The 15333-nt window shown below is 39.0% G+C and overlaps 1 protein-coding gene across 1 annotated transcript; it reads right to left on the reverse strand.

Moving 5' to 3' along the window:
- Window positions 1-3825: 3825 nt before the first annotated feature.
- Window positions 3826-14026, reverse strand: LOC101954473 (equatorin). Its single transcript, XM_078044972.1, has 7 exons — window positions 13933-14026; window positions 12335-12421; window positions 10530-10592; window positions 9103-9147; window positions 8084-8143; window positions 5246-5399; window positions 3826-4341 (listed from the first exon to the last, which is right to left on the reverse strand). The coding sequence occupies exons 1-7, from the start codon at window positions 14024-14026 to the stop codon at window positions 4080-4082; spliced, it is 765 nt and encodes a 254-aa protein (XP_077901098.1). The 3' UTR covers window positions 3826-4079.
- Window positions 14027-15333: the final 1307 nt, after the last annotated feature.

The following is a 15333-nucleotide window of genomic DNA, read 5'->3' on the forward strand; positions in this document are numbered from 1 at the left end:
GCAACAAAGATTCTCCTGGTTGAGAGCCTTTCAAATTACCATTCCTTTTCTATGAAGAAATTAACTCCATTGAAATCCCAAACAATGCACCTGGGAAGGTAACTTTTGCATGGAGAAGGGAGGGGAGGACCAAGGAGGAGAATGAGACTGATCCCAGGATCCAAACATAAATGCTTGGGTTTAACTTCTCTTTAATAAATTGTAATGGGCGGAGACTTCTGGATAAACAGCCAGAGATGCACTTGGATGCTGAAGCCAGATTCTACTAAGACCTGGCGATTCAGAAGAGCTGGTAAGCCGTGCTGTAGTGTACTGTTAGGGTAGCTGGCACTAATATCTATGAGAGATACAGCAGTGAGCCAAGCAAAGGTTTATTGACAGAGACCATCTGCCAGGCTGCCCTTCTGCAAGGCGCAGCAGCCTGCTGGAAAAACTTCTTAACTATATGATCATGGGCAAGGAAGTGATTAAAAAATAACCTATCTAGTCCTGTGATTGTTACTTTGTTGTGGTTTCTATAGTTAGGAACTCTTTGGGGTGCACTTAAGGAGAAGGTCATGCCTGGGTAGGCTTCTTAAGATGGTGATGGCGGGTGCTGATTTTCAAAATGGAGTTACTTTGGCATAAGGACTTAATAGGGACTACAGAAAAAAAAAAAGGTGTGTGGGGGGTTATACTTTATTTCCTAAACTTAAAAACATTTTAAGATTTCCTACTCCACTGGCAGCTGGATTTGGGGGATTAATTTTGAAGCTTAAAGGCACACTTAGAATCTTTGCCCAGGCACAGGTGGCTGGAAACAGCTGGCTATGGAGGGTAATGACTCTATGCTCCTGCCACATTTAGCAGAGGCTGAGCTGCCTGTTCCTCCCCATTCATCAGGGGTGCCCTACTCTCCACCAAGGGTCCCCCTTATCGGTTTCTCAGAGCACAAGACAATAATCCCACATTGGAGACGGTGAAGAGAAAAAGGATAAACCCGGCAAGACCACTCACGTGTACAGGACAACCTGCAAATACCTCACATGACATTTGGAGTTCTTCTGGGGTCCAGTGCTCCCAGCAGTGGATGTGTGCCCCTATTGTAGGGAGACCCAAACCTCAACGTGACCGACCCTTGCTGTTCTTCTTGGACTCTGACCTCCTCCCTGACCTGGATATGAGCTGCAGGGGTCTGGCCCTTGACCCTTGAGTAGAGGCAGGTGTCCTGCGGTTTTTCACTGTTTCCCATTATAAGTGTGTGTGTGGGGGGGGGGAGGGTGGTGCCAGGTCCTCCCAGGAGAAGGGAAAGATTCGCCTTTCCTAGCATCCTCTGGACCACTTCTTGCCAACCCAGGCTTTTAGAACTGCATGATCACAGAGAAAGCCCACAGTAAACATCTAGAATAGACAGCCTCCCACCCTCCCCCATCCCCCTATCCCCCCCCTCACTGTTTAGCATAAGGGCATAAGGAACAAAAGAAAAGAAAATAAAGAGCTCACACTTAAGGCTGCTGATCAGGGTGTGTAGTGCTAGGAAAAGTGACTCTTGGGGATTCTGGGAGACCTTGATTCCTACTTCTAAGGCAAGTGCTTCTGTTTCCTCACCCACCCCAGCCAATCTAGAGGAAATGACCCCCAAGTGCCATAGAGGGAAACATGGAGCAGCAAAATACAACTCTAGGAATAGAGGGACAGAACCGAAAATCCTCAGTGAGGGAAGAGGCAGTAAGGGAAGAGACAGATCGGGGCATCAGGGAAGGAAATAAGGGGGCCTTTAGAACCAGGAGAAACCCACAGACTGAGGAGGGACTGCTTTGCTTTGCCCTCTCTGCTGAAGCAGCTCAGAGGTCCAGAAAACCTGTCCAGGAAATGCAGGTATCAGAGTGACCTGGAGGGCCAGCATGACAAATGCAAGACCTCTCCCCACCAGCCTGGGCTGAGCCACCCTCTCCTGGCTTGCAAAAGAGGGGACAAGAGACCAATAGGGACTCCCTGACATCCTTCCTGTACCCCACCCAGCTCCCTCAGATAGCTTGCTTGCATTTTTACAATGATTCCTGCAAGCTGTGCCAAGGGGTCTGAGGGTGAGAAACCAATTTTTTGAAATATGGTTAACATGTCTCTTTCAACCATTTTAGAGATTTTAGCCTGAATCATGCTATTCTCATTAACTATCTTTCTCTATAGTGCTTTACTGTGGAAATAGAGAACGATTCTATGATTCAAAATGGATCCTTACACCTATTTCCAAACTAAAAAAGTTCTTAGTGCCTCTCCAGGATGGTGGACAGATGGTTAGAGGGAAAAGATGGGAATAGCTGGCAGCCAACCCCTGCCCAAGCCCACCTGACATTCTTCCCACAAGCCCTTTCCCACCTGTGGACTCAACAGGGCTGCTTTGCATCTGGAGCACCTCCAAGTAGCTGCAACCACCTGCCACACTGGGTCTCCACCACAGCTCCGGGTGCCTGAACTGGCAGTATAGACGCTGGCACCCAACCCTGGGCTGTCCAAAGGGCATAGAAAATGGCAAAAGTAACCAGCAGAGGGTAGCATGGGCTGCTGCTGAAAGCCACCCGGCTGCCTCAGACACTGCCAACTGTTAATAGGCAGAGATCAGGCAAAAGCCAGCCCCTGTCCTTCTCCCTCTTTTTCTTCTAGAGTTGGGTCTTAAATAACCTACTTGGGTGGAGCTTCATCTTCTTCTCAACCAATGGTGAGTGAGACTGAGGAGAAAATGGAAACAGAAGGTCTCCACAGTAGAAAGTAGGAGAAGAGGCAGGCGAGGGGAGTGTCTGTTCTGCATGGAGAAGGAGGATCAAAGAGACCTAGTAAGCCAAAGGTAGGGAAGCAACTTCCTGGAGGGTGGGGTTGAAAGAACACCTGAGTTAAGGAACTCCAGTCCTCTGGGCTAGAGGGCTTACATCCTTCCCAACATCTTTTGACTTGTGTTGTAATTTTGAATATTCACTTTCCTGAGTTATGGAGAGAAACTTAGTTGGGAAGCAGATTGTAGCTTTCCCTCTCTTAAGCACAAGACCTCCAGTAAGATATCTAGCTTATCCGAGTTTTCATTTCTTAATTTGTAAAATAAACTCACTTTTCACAGGGTAGTAGAATTCAATGTGATATAATGCACTAAGTGGCCTAGTATAAAGGAGGTGCTCAGTAAGTGGAAGGTATTGCTGTGGTGAGAATTGATGGCAGCAATGAACTTGCCCTATTCCTACTCTTTCTCCACATCCACATATCCACAAGATGCCTGATGCATGCCTTAATATCCTTCTGTTTGCAACCAATTTCTAAAAAAAAAATAAATAAATGAAATAAAATAATACCAACCCTATTCCATTTGTTGTTTTTTGTAAATCCAAATATTCTTGGCATGGATACCCTTAAAAATCATGAGTAAGATTGAATTAATTTTTGAGATGCTTTGCTTTTCTTGCAATGGAGAACAATGATGCTGGATACTTGAGAGGAGGGAGAGAGTAGAGCACTTCAGCTCTAAAAGATTAGTCCATGAATCTTCATCTACAGATTTCTGGAATCCATTCTTTCTTTGTCTCTGAAACAATAATTTATCCCAAAGGATTATGGGCACTTAGAAATGGGAAAAAAATATCTTTTTCTTTTTGTCTTTGAGAGGAGCTTCTTGATTTTGAAACTTTTGAAGTATGCCAATTTTAGTTTCATGTGCTAATGGAAAAACTCTTTGGCCAATGAAAACTGAGCTAAGTGTGTTGTTCCCCTTGATGGTGACGTTAGTGTTGAGGCATAGGCAGCCATGAGTCTCCTAAAAAATCTCAAAATGCTCCCATAAGGTAAATATATCAGAATCTTTATTTAGAAATGAATGCACTCACACTGAATACATTTTGTAAATCACTGTCCAGGACTGTTTTAGTTGATGGTTTTTCCACACCTTAAATTATTTCCTTCAATGTTTCCCTTTAATTTACATAACCGGGATAATTTTTATTGCATACAGCCTTCTCTTAAGACACCGGAAAGTGGAATGTCACCAGTTCCAAATGATGACAGCAACGTGAGACCGAAAGGTCTTTATGTGTGTGTGATAAAAGAATTAAAGTTATCTAGTCATCACTAGGTTCCTCGCTCATGGGAATATCTGACTCATTTAAGAATGTCTCATCTGAGCCTGTGGAAGTCCAATCTGTCATGTTTCTATATTTTGACATTCTTGAGCCTGATCTTCTTGCATCTGAGGATGTGGTAGGCCAATATGTGCTGCTGCCCCCAGAATAAGATGTATCTGATATATCGTCTGATCGTGGTGAATAAGATGTGTTTGTCATCTGTTGGTTGGTGGAGTATTGATTGTACTGACTATTGTAGCTGAAAAAGAATAAAAGCATATTTTCAATAGGGTGACTTTCTACATCAACTTTAAAAAGTATTTTGAATTGCTAAAATATAATTTTTCCAATGTACTAGTTATTTAATAACATTATATAAATGATATAGTTTTTCTTAAATGGTAATTGTGTTATAGCTAATCCTTGTGTGAATGAAAAGCATGATTCAAACCTCAAGACTAGAATTTAAAAACCAATTTACTAAAACAGTAAAGATTACTATAATGAAAGTTTAACTTTCATTAAATATGTAAATGAGATGGAATTAGGAAGAATAAATGACTCGGATACAAATTTTAATAAAACAGAGAAACACACCATAAAAATATCATTATCAAAATAATTATTAACTTTGAACATTAAGCAATCATTAGGATTTCTACAAAAAATGTGTTATATTTTGTGAAAAATTTAAATAAGCAATCCTCTTATTCAGGTTTGAGTTGAATTTAATACTTCCATAAGAACAAATATAGAATATAGAATATAGAATACAGAAATGAAACAAATTTGCAGTTTTTTTTATTGTCTTGCTTGAATGAAAAATGTAAGACCCTAAGCAAATGTGGTAGTTAGAAGCACAGTATTTTTTTGTTCCAAGGTTTTATCAACATATAAAGCATTGTCAACATACTCTGTTTACTTTCCAATTGACTAAGATTATTTCTACATGTAGATTACTATTTAAAATATTGGAAAAAAAGATCATGGAAGGATACTGCCTGAGATGGCCCCATTCTACTTGGGAATAGAGGAAATGGAGTCACACTGAAAGACTGACAGCTCCATTATTCAGACATTACAATATGCTAACAATTTACCTAGGACAGGAGGGAATGACAGCATGCATCGGTAATAAACACTGCAGAGGTTGGTGGGCTTACCTTAGCTGCTTCAGTTTGTACAAGGTGGCACTACAGAATGCCAAGAGAGTGACAAAAAGGACAAGGGTCATCAACGAGATGCCCAGCATTATTTTGAGCTTGAGATCATCTAGCAGTGATTGTGTGTCTTCCTCTGTAGTGTTCACATCAAAACCTGACAGGAAAGAAAGAAAATGCAAAGGAGAAGAGTGGATTCTTGATGTTCCTGGAGATTGAGGATGGTAGAAGATGCAGAGAAGCCCCACGCCCGCCTCAGTGTCCACTGCTCATTCTCCTACCACAGGCAATGCAGAGAGAAGGCTAGTTCCCACGCCAAGCACTCCTTCCTCTTTACCCTTCACAGCACTCTTGGAGGAGCTGTCCTTAGCTCCATTTTACAGGATCTCAGCAGTTCATGAATTTTCCCCTTGCACACAGCTAGTAAGTGGCAGAGTCTGACTTTAAACCCAGGTTACCAGATGTCAAAATGTGTATGTAGCAGACTTTCTCCCTGACTTTCCTAGAAACCAGTTAAAGTAATTGATCATCTCTGTAGAGGTGACTATTAATATGATCAATGTACACACAAGGCGCCAGTGTTTCAGAAGAGAAGGGTGATGTTCTGTTGTTGCAACATGTACTGGTTGTTCTTTGAAATAAAAGGATGGTGTGTGCAGGCTCTCTCCATGAGGTTTAAGGGCTAAGCTTGCCTTTAATTACTGAGATGACTAAATCTAGTGTACTTGACATTGCATCAAGAAATGCAAACATTTTTTTAACTTTCTAAAATAAATTAAATCAAAAAGTGATGCCTGGATCCAGAGACATGAAGAAAGTTATTAAAACTAGTAATAAAAAATGACTCTTTACTAACAGATCTGACCTTTTCCTGAATATTCATCTGACTTAATAAACTTTATTGAACAATGACTTTAGATGACCAGGTTGTCACTTCTTCCCCTTTTCACAGTTCCTCCCACCTCCATTCCAAATGGTCCAAAGAGCTTCCTTGTACGTAATAGTTATAACAAATTCTCATATCTAAGCTCTCTGATTTTAAAACTTAAAATGGTCAAAGTGTGATCTTCTTCGCTGTGGAAGGAGATATATAGAGCAGTCAATGGTTGTTAGCTGACTCTGAGACCAATTGTTTGGAGAATAATCCAACAAATTTTTAAAATGGAAAATTCTCCTAAGTTGCTTTTCTGCCTTCTTAAAGAGTCATTCTAAAGAGGCTTGTTCATAGTGCATTTATCAAGGTCATGGTCAGAACCAGAGAAGAGTTTGGAATTCCTAATCACTGAAATAGCCAGTTATAGGTATGGGCAGGTTTTTGCTCTAAGTCTTAGTTTCCTTCTCTATAAAATGGAGATAAATCCAACTTCATGGAGTGGCTGTGAGGACTGACATAGTAATGCAGCTAAAGCACCAGAATTGCCTTTGTGTGCTCAGCAAATGACAGAAAATCAATCAAGCCACATTTAATCATTTCAGTTAAAGAAACAATAAAGCGTTTCTAAAGTGACCCAGCATTAGTGATCCCTATGTATAACATTTCTAAACATAAAAGACTCACTCCATTTTCTTGAAGCACCACGAGGTAAACAGTGACAGTCTTCAAATAATTCAGTACAGAATTGAGGTGACAGATCTTGGATATATCACCAGATAATTTCTGTTTCCAACATTTTTTTGTAGGACAGGCATTTTGGGGAAAATTAACACATTGTTTTTTCATAAAAACTGTCTATATGAACTAGCAATTGTTTTAAAAATGCAATTACTCCATTAATAGAAAGTTCACTCAGCAACAGAAACTCACATTCATTACTGGTGAGAATATACCATAGTACAGCCACTTCGGAGAACAGTTTCGTAGTTTCTTAGGAAGTTAAACATAGTCTTACTACATGCTCCAGCAATTGTGCTCTTAGGTACTTACTCAAATATAGTTGAAAACTTACATCTGCACAAAACCTGCACACAAATGTATAGTAACTTTATTCATAATTGCCTAAATGTCTTTCAATGGGAGTATAAAGTGGGTACATCTATATGATGGGATATTAATGATAAAAGAAATGAGTCACAAAAATATATGGAAAATTTAAAATGCATGCTGCTGGGTGAACATGAACCCTCTGAAAAAGATTATATGCTGTATAATTTCAACTATATGACATTCTGGAAAAAAAAAGAATACTAAAGATGCAGGGAAAAGATCAGTGGTTGCCAAGGTTCAGAGGATATGAATGGGTGGGTGAATTGTTGTGGAGAGCAGAGAGGACTTTGGGATAGTGAAACTTGTATAATATACTGTGATTGTAGGCACATGACATTACACATTTATTAAAACCCAAAGAACTGTACAGTACAAGTGTAAACCCTAATGTAAACTATGGACTTTATTTAATCATACTGTATTAATCATAAATTTTAACAAATGTAACACACCCATGTAGGATGTTAATAATAGGGAAAAGTAAAGGTGGGTAGGATGTGGGACCCCTATGTACTTTAAGCTAAATTTTTCCTTAAGCCTAAAATTCCTCTGAAATTAAAGCTTCTTAAAAAAAAAAAAAAAGACTGCCTTCTCTGTATTTCCACTCACCTACTCCTCTATTTTGTTTCTCTGGGTCAGGAATAGAAGCTATGAAGCATTCATCGGCAAATTGGTAACTGAAGAAGAATATTCAGGAACTGTAACTCTCCTAAAACAGGAAATGTCCTCTTTTTTGTGATGTTGGCCACCAGGACACCCTCCTGCACACATTACACTTTACTAGGAAAATGGTATCACCAAGGGACAATAAAACATGTGAGTATTTATGTATCTATTAACTGAAGTACTCTTCTTACCTGGAATTGGTTGAAATAATTGATCTCTATCATCCATGACCTCTGTTGTTCCATTTATAGCTGTTAAAACAATACATTGGTGGTTATGGCAAATAACATTCTCTAGGTAAAATTAATATATGTGTATGATCATGTGTTTACATGGGATGTAGGGCCTGTTCTCAGTATTCATGGTAGTTATATTCTGCACAATAAACAAATAGATATTTGAAGAAAGCTTACCTAACACATATAGTTTCTCCATGAGGCACATCACCACCTTCTTGCATTTGGGAAAATTAACCAGCTAGTTTAACACTACATGTGGGGGCCAGCTGAAGGGATGATTGAGTGTACTTGTCAGAACATTAAAAATATTTGAAGTTCTGCTGTTGTCCAAATGGCCTCTAAGATGCTGAAAGCATTGATTTTGAGTGATAAAGGTATCATGGTGAGTAGATGATACAGAGTATAAATACAGAATGTGCAAACAGTAAGGATTGACTGCATATGGTATATATTTTACATTTAGCATGCATCTGTCTGTGCAGAACATCACGCTCGTTCACTCATTCATACGTAAGTATATCGAAATGCATATACATTTACTTATACATGCATGCATAGGCTGATTTGTACAGTTTGCCTATATATTTATGATACATATTACTTTTGTGCATGCATATATCTTGATAGATACTTTGTATGTACATATACATCTCTGTTTATGTGCACCCTGTTGCAAACACAGAGAAGGACTATATTGTGCAAGAACCTTATTTAATAACTTTAATCATGAATTAAATTGAATTATTCAATTTTAACCTCTTCAGGAGAATAAAACTTTTGCATAGTAGAATAAGAAACTGTGTGACTTTATCACTTCTCTGGATTTGTATGGCATTTGCTATTACATATGGCAATAAAACATTGACTTATTAGTTCTTAGCACTGTAAGTAGTTAGATTGATCTTGGCTTTTGAATACAAAATTTTAGAAACCCAAAACATCTCCCCAGCTACTTTACTATATGAATTTACCTCTAGCTAACATTGTCCAAAACGCAGGCACATTTGGGGTCGTTTCTGTTTTTTAAAAAAGAGAATAACATAATAAGGTAATTTGGATTTAATAACATTTATTTGTTTAGTGATTTAGCATTCATATCGAATACTTCTACCATATGTCACACCCTGTGGTTTCAACTAAAGGTACAGGAGTGAACATGACCTGGGTTTTATGCTCAAGGTACCCATACCTAACTTTGGAGGCAGAGAAGAATAATTTTTGGTTTGTTGCAGGATAATTATACAAATAGACATGTGCTATACACAGGGCCTAATTCATCATCACCTGTGAGGTCTAGAAACACCCCCAAAGGCATGTGATGCCCCAGTTTTGATGTAAAGTTCTAGTAATCACTCCTCGAGCAAAGGAGGTGAGAGAAAGATCATTCTTGCTGTGAGCATGAGTTATGGCAGAGTGATGGTCAGGTTCAAATAAGCTCTTGGAGCTTCAGATACTCTGGAGCAAAGAATATGGTTGGGGGAATATGACCAGAGAGGAGACTAGGAAGTTTTCATAGTTGCCAGATCATTTCAGACTTGAATGCTTGATTAAGAACTTAGAAATATCCCCCCACCATTAGCAGAAATTATTAAGGATACTTAAGAATGGGGATACCCGGACAATCTACTTTTCATCTTTAAACACAACAAAAAAAGTAGATCAGGGTTTTTATTTTCTTTCTTTTTTTAGCATCATTAAAATCCAATCTATTTGAGAGTGATTATATTAGAATCATACTTGAATTTCCTGACCTGGAGAATTAGGGTTTCATGTAATGACAGGTAAGAATTCATTATCTTAAACAAGACCATTCATTCAAGTCCTTAGAGAAGAGCCATGAGTCCCTATGTCTTCACAAATATTTTACGAGGAACAATATTATTGGCAGAAAATTAAAAGTGATTTTAATTTTATAGCTTCCCACTCCCCTGAAAAACCTTAGGAAACACTCATCAGTGACTAACCAGAGATACATTCATTCCCCAAGAGAGTAGAAATTTTCATATTGTCAAAATTTAAATTACATTTAAAATATATTAAATATTTTAAAATCTATGTAAATATATTAATCCACATAAATATGTATGTACTTTATATATTTACAAATATATGTTCATGTATCTATATTTTATATGTTCATTCATACATATATGTTTATACATATAAAATATTGTATTAAAATTCATAAAAATCCTCAGTTTCTATCCATTGTCAGGTAGATCTAAATTTTGACTCAAGACATTCACCACTTAAAAGATTTTATAGTGACTTTAAAATGTAGTAGAATGAATTCTTTAAGCATGCTATTCCTTGACATAATGCTCAGAGTAGTGAAACTTAATAATTTTAAATTATATGACATGATCCAGGTATGAAGACAATATAGTAGTTTTAATACTTTTCACATATTTATGAAAGGGTGTTTCTTCAGTTTGTGGTCCAGTCGTGGTGACCGTTGTATCTAGGAAAAGGGATACAAAATTATCAGTATATGAAAATATTGAAGAAACATCTATGACTAAGCATATTTTGAAGCAAAAATGCAATACAGACAAGGAGATAGAAGAGATAGAAGAGAGAAAGTTTTCCTGAAAATAACAGAGGGGAAAGGACCAGGCAATAAGATTTGGGGATGATGGGCTGTCTGAGGTGAGGTTAACATGCCTATAACTTGAGAGAGAGGAAAAGCAGGGCACAGGAGGCCAGGCTCCTCTGGAGGTCTGGGAGATCACTGGCTAAGACACTTGGTTTCAAAGGTCAAAGCACAACCTTAAAATGACAGCTGCAGTCCAGAGCAGCCTTGTTGTTGTTCAATGTGATGACATGAAGAGGAGGCACCAAGAGTGTCCTTGTCAATTGGAAACAGTTTGGAATGTAAGGATTTGGGATTGCACATTGGATGGGCAGGCCTCATTCAGCACCCATCTCAGTCTATAATGTGTCTGTCTGGAGGTACATCACTGAGACAGGTGTGGGAACAATTGAGACTGGAGGCCCATTTCTCCCATGTAGTTGGCAATCCTAGTTAACTGCTGAATGCAGGAGCCAGTGCAAGTTCCATATGGAGTTCAGACCTTCCCAGGAGTGGGGAGTTGAACACAGAGGCAGAATGAATCCAGACTGAGCCCACAAACCCCTTTCAGGTATCTTGCTGACAAGGAAGGATGGAAAGGGAAACCCATTACTAGAGTTGATGCTGACTCAGGGGAGACTCAAATGAATGGTAAGGAACCTTTAAACTCTGCTAGACAATCATTTTCTTCTTCTTGGGAGAGGAGCATCTGGTGGCACCAGCTCATTCCCTTTCTCTGCCAGCATTGGGGACTCTACTTCAGCCAGTGATCTTCAAAGTTATCAGGGACATCTCCATTGCCTCCAGGGACATCCCTCCCATGACAGAGTGTCTCCTCTGTCACAATCCCCTTGAACACTGCAGGAATTCCTTATCCCTATCCAACTTTTGTGACAGTCCCTTGGGGGCCTGGATTGTGGGGATACAATTTAGTTTTGGATAGCTTTTTCTTGTTGCCTGTGGCTCTCAATAGCACACATCCTGAGGGGTTGTGAGGTATCTGCACTACTTGAGAGATGGGTAACTGGTTCTTATCCCACATACTTCAAGATGTTTGCTATGCACAAGTCAGATTTCTATGAAGGAGTATCTAATTAATGTTTGCCTAAGATATGTCACTGTCTCACAAAGTTTGGAATTGCTCAGAAATATTCCATGATTGCCAATGCCTAATTATAATTGGGCATTTTTCAGTCTGGGTTTTCCCAGTGTTGAAACTGCCATAGTCAGGATCCTTCTTTACTCTCTGTTAAAGGCTTTTGAAGGTCTACAAAGTAGAAAGGAGCAAAAATGTAGGTTGAAGAAAGTTGCATCATTTCCTAGAATCCTCAATTCATTTATTTGATTTGCCTTTCCCTGCAGACCCAAAATATGAGGTTTAGAATTGTAAGAGCATCTCTGCCTTTTGAAATTTTCAGGGCAATGGACCTGAGCCTCAAGGGTACAGAGTGAAAGGAAGAATGAGAAAAACCTAAAGGATAATCCAGAAGTAGCTGGATCCCTGCATCATAGCATCTACTTTAGCGGGAGAATTTTAGTCTGTTTAGGAACAAAGACTTCTTTCGTACACACCAGTGTTTTGTGGTGCTTTAAAGGCCTTCACATGTTTAACAGTGCCTTTCAGGACTTACGGTGCTTTACGGCAAATCTCAGATCCGTTGTTGCTGTGACAGTTATTTCAGATTCTGTACCAGGTGGAACTCTTGTGGTGTACACATCTGAAAACAAAAAAAATCAAGTCTTCAGCAACCAGCTAAGTCACTTCTTGTTCATTTTTATTCATATAATTTTTTCCTTAAAACATATGCACTAATTCTAAACCACCAAAGAGGTTATAAGAAATATGAGTATTTTTTAATTTTCAAAATAAGAAAGTGGGGCAAGAGTCAAACTGAAAATTCATGAGGATTGCTCAGTCCCATAATATGTATATTAAAACTAGAATTTTATAGAGAAACATGGCCTCTGCACAAGAATGTCAGGCAAATTGATGAAGTGGCCCTTGTTTTTCTCTTTTTTTCTGAATATAAATGGTTTTTATTCTTCTATAAAAGATATAGTATGGCACATTGGTTTAAAAAACAACACCCATTGAATGCTGTCTCAAAGAAACACATCTCATATGCAAAGGCATTCACATACTTAAAGTGAATGGGGTAATGATATTTCATGCAAATGGAATCAGAGCAAGCAGAAGTAATCACTTTAATATCAGACAAAGCAGACTTCAAGCCAAAACTAGAAGTGACAAAGGAAATCATTGTATATCGGTGAACAGAATAGTCCACCAAGAAGATATAATATTGGTACACCTAATTTTATAAAACAAACATTTGATATAATGGTATTGGCAGGCTTCAACATAATAGTGGGGTTTTTCAATCTACCACTCTGAGACAGATCATTCCAGATAGAAAATCATAGACTTATCAAATTTAAAGTTTATGATAGATCTGTTGGACTTAACAGAAATACACAGAATACTTTACCCAACTACTTTATACAACAGCAGCTGTATATATTTTCATTTGAGCCACTCATGGTACATTCTCCAAAATTGACAACATATTAGTATATAAAGCAAGTCTTATCAAATACAAACTTTGAAATAATCTCTTGACTCTTCTCGGAATACAATGGAATAAGAAATCAATAGGAAAAAACTAGAAGTTATACAAATACATGGATATTCAACAATACACTTTTGATTGATAAGTAGCTCACTACATAAATTAAGGGGGAAATTTCAAAATTCTTAGAATCATACAAAAATGGGGACACAACATACCAGTGTCTCTGGGATGCAGTGAAGGCAGTTCTAAGAGGAAAGCTTACATCTTTGAGTGCTTCTATTTCAAAAAGAGAGATTTCAAATAAATAACCTAGTGACACATCTTAAAGTCTTAGAAAAACAAGAGGAAATCAATCTTAAAATCAATAGGAGAAATAACAAAGATTATGGCTGAAATTAATGAAATAGAAACTATAAGAACAATATAAAAGGTCAATGGAACAAAGAGTTGGTCCTTCAAAAAAATAAGCAAGTTTTATAAATCCCTAGCCAAGCTAACCAAAAGAGAGAGAAAGAGAAAAATCAAATTAATAAAATTATATGCCTTTTGAGTGCAGATTGCTTGCTGACCACTTATGACCACCTGCCAATTGCCTGTTTTCCCACCTTTAGCCTGCCCATTGCATGCAACCTACCCACCAAGTGCTCACCATTTACCCACAGACCACCCAAGGAGCACCTTTTGCCCATTGTGGCCTGGAAGTCCATTGTCAGGGTACCCACAGGTTTGGTCACATGCAGCTGCTGCCATCTTGGGACACAAGCCAGGGGCTGGGAGTCAAGGGCCAAGGGGCCTGCAGGTTTGCTACTGCCATTGGCACCATCTCAGGGTGCAGCTGCCTAAATCTGGAGACACTGGGAAGGCCCTGGAGGTCTATTGTTGGAGGACCTGCAGGTCTGGTTGCACCTGAGGTCTTCCTGCCAGGTGTGCTAGTGGCCACCATCTGGCTGCCTCTTTGCAGATTTGCTCTTTGTGTGAGCACTCTATGGTCTCTCTGCAAGTTGGAATGGCATTGAGATGTTGGGACTGCAGCAAGGCAGAGCCTGGGGAAGCCCTGGTCTATCAGATTGCATGTGGGTCTGTGTGGGCTAGTCTGGGCCTGGCAATCCTGTGGAAAGCTAGAGAATGGGGGCAGTTCCTTGGGAGGAGCACAGGTTGTCAAAACTAAAGAGAATGGGCTCTCTCCCTCCCAGTGAGTCCTGAAAAGCTCGGGGATGGAAGGGGCTGGCAACAATGGGTGGGAAGACTTGAAGAGGATGTGAGGGCATCTTGCCATCAGCTTGCCCAGCTAACCAGTTTGGCACCCAGCAGACTGGAGCTACCATCAAACTTCCACCTATTGGCAGAGAAAGGAAGCTGAGAAAAATTTTTGAAAACCAATGGAAGCAATCATTCAAATTTCCTTAGAGACTTATCATATTTCACCCCTCTCTCACACCTCTACCATCTTTGAATCCCAATATTTTTCATGCATCAATTTATTGAGGAATGGGATGTCTGAATAGTATACTACAGGGGTTTTTGTGTGTATTCTTATATTTTATATTATTACTGTTTTTTAATATGTATGTATTTATTCTCTTACTTATCTGTCTCCCTAGATTCTCTTTCTCACTTCTCTCATGTTAACAGCAAGCCTTTATTCATTCCTCCTTTGCTCTTACTAAAAATGTTCACCTCTATCTTCTCTCCTTCTCCTTCATAAAGATCACATCCTATGCTACTTCTATTCCCTCTTTGTCCATAATTTGAAATGGCAAACCCTTTTAGCAAACTTACTATTTATATCATAGATAATAATTGAACCTATCATTCCTGTTTATTGTGACAAAACTGTAGCTGCCTTAATAGGAGTTGTTTGGTTTAAGGTTGTATATTGTTTGCATTGGGTGCTGTTAATATTGATCTCCCCCTTAAAGGTGAGGTACTAGAAGACTTCAGGGACATTATAAGACTACAATGTAGAAACTATACTGCCTCAAACCCCTACCTAGATGGGAAGACACACAAACAACATGAAAACCAAGGGAACAAAGCATCTCAAATAAACCAAGATA

Source organism: Ictidomys tridecemlineatus, chromosome 4 (genome assembly GCF_052094955.1).
Source record: "Ictidomys tridecemlineatus isolate mIctTri1 chromosome 4, mIctTri1.hap1, whole genome shotgun sequence".
NCBI classification, from domain to species: Eukaryota; Metazoa; Chordata; class Mammalia; order Rodentia; family Sciuridae; genus Ictidomys; species Ictidomys tridecemlineatus.